This window comes from Adiantum capillus-veneris, chromosome 25 (assembly GCF_014529385.1).
Source record: "Adiantum capillus-veneris isolate H3 chromosome 25, ASM1452938v2, whole genome shotgun sequence".
Taxonomy (NCBI): Eukaryota; Viridiplantae; Streptophyta; class Polypodiopsida; order Polypodiales; family Pteridaceae; genus Adiantum; species Adiantum capillus-veneris.
In genome coordinates, this window is record NC_140955.1 from 14768797 (window position 1) to 14774796 (window position 6000).

The 6000-nt window shown below is 45.0% G+C and overlaps 1 protein-coding gene across 1 annotated transcript in view; it reads right to left on the reverse strand.

Annotated features, from left to right (window-relative positions):
• Positions 1–6000, reverse strand: part of LOC147424445 (callose synthase 10-like) — a 203621-nt gene that overhangs the window by 149616 nt on the left and 48005 nt on the right. Inside the window, exons 5-9 of the mRNA XM_086499522.1 lie at positions 1789–1899; positions 1567–1683; positions 1394–1486; positions 1208–1305; positions 1000–1111 (exon numbers count right to left, since the gene is read on the reverse strand). Coding sequence (XP_086355648.1) covers positions 1000–1111; positions 1208–1305; positions 1394–1486; positions 1567–1683; positions 1789–1899 — 531 coding nt within the window. The remainder of the gene's footprint in view (positions 1–999; positions 1112–1207; positions 1306–1393; positions 1487–1566; positions 1684–1788; positions 1900–6000) is intronic.

The following is a 6000-nucleotide window of genomic DNA, read 5'->3' on the forward strand; positions in this document are numbered from 1 at the left end:
GAAACACCCGAAAAGTGCCGGGAGTCTGAGGCCCCAGGTTGGGAAGCTGGTGTGGGAGGCAAGGGCACGGAAGCATTTTGCTCCAGGTAGAGACAGTTGTCCTGACAGGCTCCGTGTTGATGAATGGTAGACGGCAGCATGTGGGAGACGGAAAAGCTTGGCGATTGAGAGCTGAGGGAGGCGGCCACGAACCTGGGCTGTGCAGGAGACAGCGGCGGCGCAACAAGTACCAACAGGGACAGCGCTGCTGGCAAAAGTCGTAGCGAAGCTGAATTCTTTGAGGCAGCATGCAGGTAAACCAGGGCCTCAGCAGCAAGCAGGGCAACACATACACGCGTACACACATAAAACCAAACAGCAAGGAAGATGCAACCAAAGCGGGAGACTCCACCCACCCAATAAATATGAGACCTCTCACCATAACTGCTGCCCCTATGAATCACAAACCGAGAGGCTCCAAATGCTCTCTCTCAAGGCATGATGGCACCTTCTGGATCAACCTTTCCGCATGGAAAATCGTGCCCTCAATAAAGACCACATGAAAAGGGGAACAACGCAATGTCACAAGGGCATCTAACAAGGTAAATATGCAAGAAGGCCATCAATTCCCACCATGTCGAGCCATACAATTAGTCACAGCCGAGCGCACAAAAGACTTCCAAGACTCATCCTTGAGAAAAACACCCTACACCAAAGTACGATGATACATGCCTAGATCCTTCACATCCAAACCTCCCCTGAGCAAGGGAGAATAGCAGTGCGCCAACCAACACAGGCATGCAAATATCAGGTGCCCTCTGCACCACTCCACAAGCAATACCTAACCAACCTCCTCAACTGTGATGAGAATCCTGAATACACACACGCACACTCTACATAAATATATATCTCTCTCACTCTCTCTAAAATCACTCAAGCTTCGTTGTGACGAGGACATGACAAAAAAAAAAGCTAATGTTAGCACTATCTCTCGACTGCATTGTGGGGATTGAACCTTACATTGTGAAAGATATAGCAAAGAGCCTCGGGTAAAAATCGAACATTTGCTGCCTCACCCCAGATCAACAAATACAGAGACATGAAAGCCACTTCCTCTTCACTGGAATTCCTCCTGGTAATCAGCTCACATAAAGCTTATTAGCAGTACTTCAACCAAAGATCGATAGAAAACCCTGGGCAAAAGGCTGTAATGCAGCAATGAAAGTACCTTTTATGTACAGGTTCCTTCCTAATATAATGACACCATTTGTCATAATTTCCCAAAAGCCTATTGCAAAGCTCATGTATAACTTTTAAATCCAACCCCTGCATAAAAAATTCAGGAAAAAAGGCTTACACTAGTAATCTTTACCAGAAACCAAATCTCAATTCAAAGTTTCAAAAATTAACATGCCTGTCCAGGTGGTCCAGGCATACTACCCAGCTGAAATTGACCATTTGCAAGCAGTAAAACCAAGTGCTCCCGCTGATTCCTCACATTGTCATGCTATAGATATAAATTCACACCTTAGTGATAAGCCTCTAAAATGAAAACGCATGAGATTGGGAAGAAATTAGATAACATACTTGAAACCCAAAGGCAAGCTTAAGCGCATCAAATACGTCCCATTTTTGTGGAGGACTGCTCAATTCATTTGAGAAATGTAAAGCAGGGAATTGAAGAGCCAGCCTCGCAGCAATCACCTGGAACTCCAGCGCCAAAGAATACATGAACCTTATAGATACAGTGAACACCACAATCGGTACCCTACATAAATAAACGTCCGAGTCTTTTCAAGACCAACACACCTCAGGAAAATTTAGGATAGCATCAAAGACACCACGTGCTTCCAAAGGTAAAATATTATAAGGTTGAAAAGCTTCTGACTTCTTTGCATCTGACTCCATATCCTTCTTCAACTGCCATAAGAAAACATGACAATGAGGTTCACAGCTCCTGCTTATTTCTCTCCTACATTTTAGGTCATTCTAATACAAATGCCTGCGTGTGTCTCATCATAAAATGGTCTCTCCCCTCTTCTTTTGTTGTTAGATATGTTATATCTGTGGTGATCAAAGAAAATCTGAAACAAAACCCCCCAAAACATGGCAACAAAAGAGTTCCTGGAAATTCCATGCAGCTCATATGAATGGAAACTTTGTCAAGCGTGCATGTTGCATGTCGTGATTGTTGCCTTTTATTCAGAGTGTATGTAGATATTTAGATCCTCGCTGTAGCAGCATCACTCGAAGTTGGGTCTCTAGTCTAGCAACCAATGTCTTAGGAACAAGATAGTTTTGAATGTTTCAAATAGACATGATTTAAAAGTTGACCACAAAAAGAATATTTACAACATCAAATTTTATTTAATGTTAAAAAAAATATTACAAAACTAGATGTCTGCATCCATTCGCATACCACATTTCACTGAGACAATACTTTGAACTTGTTAAAAAGAGTTTTAGATCATCACAAGTTCGGATTTGAATCTTGAGAAATCCATGAAAGAGATGAGCCACAAGCCAAAGTATCAAAGTCATTAAGTATATAGAAGGAAGTTGGAACTATGCATTTCACATAGCCAAAAACTATCAAGACCAGCACTACTCAACAGACCAATTGCCCAAGTACATATGACAGTTACTCATATGAAACGCATCATGTCTCATAAAAAGAGCATTGAAGTACATAGAAACAATGAAAATAGATATGGAAACAATAAAGAGAGTAAAAAGTTCCTAGGTGGAGGTCCCATTGACATAACTACAAACAAACGAAATCTGTAATCAATATCACATCCTAATAATGAGGATAATTGAACAGCATGTCTCCCTGAGAGAGAACATTCCTATCATAAGATAAGCAAATGAGAATTTAGATAATGATGGATGGAAATCACAGCATAGACAGTGAGTGAGAGAGGACTAGCTTAAGTTATTGGTCCATGTTGGTGGCTGCTGTGTAGCGCTACCATATAGGCTGCCAAGTAGATTTGGCATATGGCATTAGCCAGAGTATAAATAAACCTCCAAGGAGTCCCCAACCCATGAAAACATGACACCCTATAACTTGTAAACAAATTACTCCTCATTGTCTAGATTGATACTTTAGTGACATCAGCTATGCTTTATGGAGTCCAGATATGGGGACATTCAATGGACCACCACAACAGATCTGGTAGCACTGATGGATGGATATGTATGGAGAGGCCTTTGGTTTCTATGATCTTCGGATGATTAGAGCTAAGGCTTCAATACCACATGAGATTATCTTAGCAGAGTTGGCTCTCCACTCATGGTCGACGCACTCCCCAGATTAGTCTCCTTTATGCACAGCTTTTGGGACCTCCCCACACACAGATATGCTCACTTAGCTAATGAGTCTTCCCGATAGCTAGCACTGCAAGGGGATACTACTCGCTGGTATGGACAGATGAATTCATGGTTTCAGTTACACGGTTTCAGTATGGATAGATTGCCCCCTTTCCAATACTCTCTGAATGCATCATCTCTGTCTATTACGTGCACACAAATCACCATGCTCATTCGTCAAGACATGTCTCAGCTTGACACTAGGAGGACTTGGATTCAACCGTCACAAGAGTTGGGCACGAAGATGGCTTTCTATAGAGAGCGTCTTCTCCAACTGACGGAGGACAGGTTTGTGACTAGACGGTGTGCTATTGGTCAGTTGCACACCTCTTCACTTCAGCTTGAGGTCGAGACTTGCAGATTTAGGGGGATACCTGCAAAGGCTAGGATATGCCAGCTATGGCATTTGGAGCCTGAGACAGAGCTGCATTACATATGTCACTATCCGGTGTACTATGAGATACAGGGGCGATTTCATTGTCTCTTCAAAGAGGGTTATGGACCACTATCCAGGGTCATGAGGTATCAGGATCAGAGATGCCTTGGGTTATTTTTACTCGAGCTATGCAGACACAGAGAGAGCCTGTTGCGGAGACCAGCACAGAGAGAGAATCAAAGGACAATTGCAGATTTCTTTAGACCACCTACTGGGCAGACAGAGGGGCAGACCACTCAACAGAGCCCAGATACCACCCATACCAAAGGTACGTTGATCGATCAGGCTACTGAGCTAGGGAGGTCCAGACGCCTCCAACCAGGGGGTACCTCACAGCATTCACGGAGACTATGACAAAGGATACGGATCACTTTAGTTCGACCTGCAAGACGCCCAGTACGAGTACTTACCATGGCGAACTTCGACTATATTCTACAATAACCAATGCAGTACATCTTCGGACAGCGTACGATGGAGGACATCCTCGGACATTAATCTTCCTACACTGGAATTGTACTACCCATTTTTGCACCGTCACATACTTCATAGTGATACACAATTCTGAACTGCTTAGATTCATGACAATAGCCATTTTGTCTTTATTTTATTTCATCCCATTTCATTTTGTACCGACATTAGAATCAAATTCATCAGGATTGTACCAGTTTGGTCTCATAAGTCATTTTGGCCTCTTGAAGACGTTTAATATAACATTTCATTTCATTTCATAACATCCATCTCTCTCTCTCTCTCTCTCCTCTCTCTCTCTCTCTCTCTCTCTCTCACCCTAGCAGAAACCTTCAACATCTTCCTCAGCCCCCCCCTGGGCGAACGGGCTGCCCTGGGGGAGGCGTTAACTTCAACTTAGCCCCCCCTCTTCAACATCGAAGCCCTGCTCAGTCCAGCGAAGCCCGAAGCCCTACTCTGTACAGCCACAGCCTGTTTCGGCTCTGCTCAGTCCAGCGCGGCCTCTGCCCCTTAAGCTTGAAACTCTGCTCAGTCCAGCGCTACCTCTGCCCATAAGCTTGAAGCCCTGCTCTGCACAGCACGGCTGTTTCGGCTGTTGTACGGCCCCGACCTCTGCTGTACGACACTGACCCGGTTCTGCTACACTTGGCTCTGCGAAGATCTGGTACGAGCTTGCTCATCAGCCGCCCACTCAACCCAAGCCCAATCTAACCTCACCCAATCTATTCGGTCCGATCCAAGCTCTGTTCGACCCGAGCTCTGTGACTTCACCAAGCTCTAAAGTTAACATTTGATTTTTGGAAGAGTATGTTCTCACCAAGAATCCAGCGAGGGAAAAGACGACGATCAACAAACCATTGGGAAGGGGTACCGGATAGTTTGCTTACTGTCCTTGCGGCGCCCCGAGCAAGACGGATCGCATGGACAGTTGCAAGCTGCCCTCGACATGGTCATGGACGAAAATCGTGACCTCAAAGCACACCTTAGCACGCTCGAGGCACGATTTGACTCCATAATCGGGCTCAAAACAGACAAGGTGAAGGAAGTCGGAAGAAAAGGTCACTCAAGTTCACACGATCGCAATCGCCAAAGTGGAAAACCTGTGTGAAAACAGAAATAAGGGAACATCAGCTTCAAGAAAGAATGCCCTCAAGCTTCGCATCGGAGGGCTGCCCCAAGCCTGGGATGAGTGCCAGCAGGATTTCTGCAAGTTATCGATCTTCTCATGAGACTCCTCAACCGGTCCATGTCGACTAGAATGTATCGTCAACAAGTTCAACACCAAGGGCACACCTAGTGGACACGCTATTCTTGAGTTCAAAGACAAGAGGAGAGCGGCTCCGACTAACTCAGCAATCACGTCTACTTCGAGACACCAGGTTTTGGATCGCCGAAAAACTCACCCCGACACAAGTCAAGCACAAAGTGAAGAGTTGAAAAAAGTACGTGAAGCACGAGCCAAGGCAAGTGGGCAGTATATCGCGGAGGGAAGGCCATCATCCAGGAGTTTCGAACCCCTAAACCAGCCCCTGATCCATAGGACCCCCCCTTAGACTTTTCTTTTTCTTTTGATGGACCCTCAGTCTTAACTGATATGTATCGACTGCCCTACTTAGAAGAAGCGGTTGTAATGTTTTGATTTTGGTCCCATGGGTCATATCTGACCCCGAGGACGATAATTCAATCTATCTATCTATCTATCTATCTCTCTCTCTCTCTCTCTCTCTCTCTCCTCTCTCTCTCTC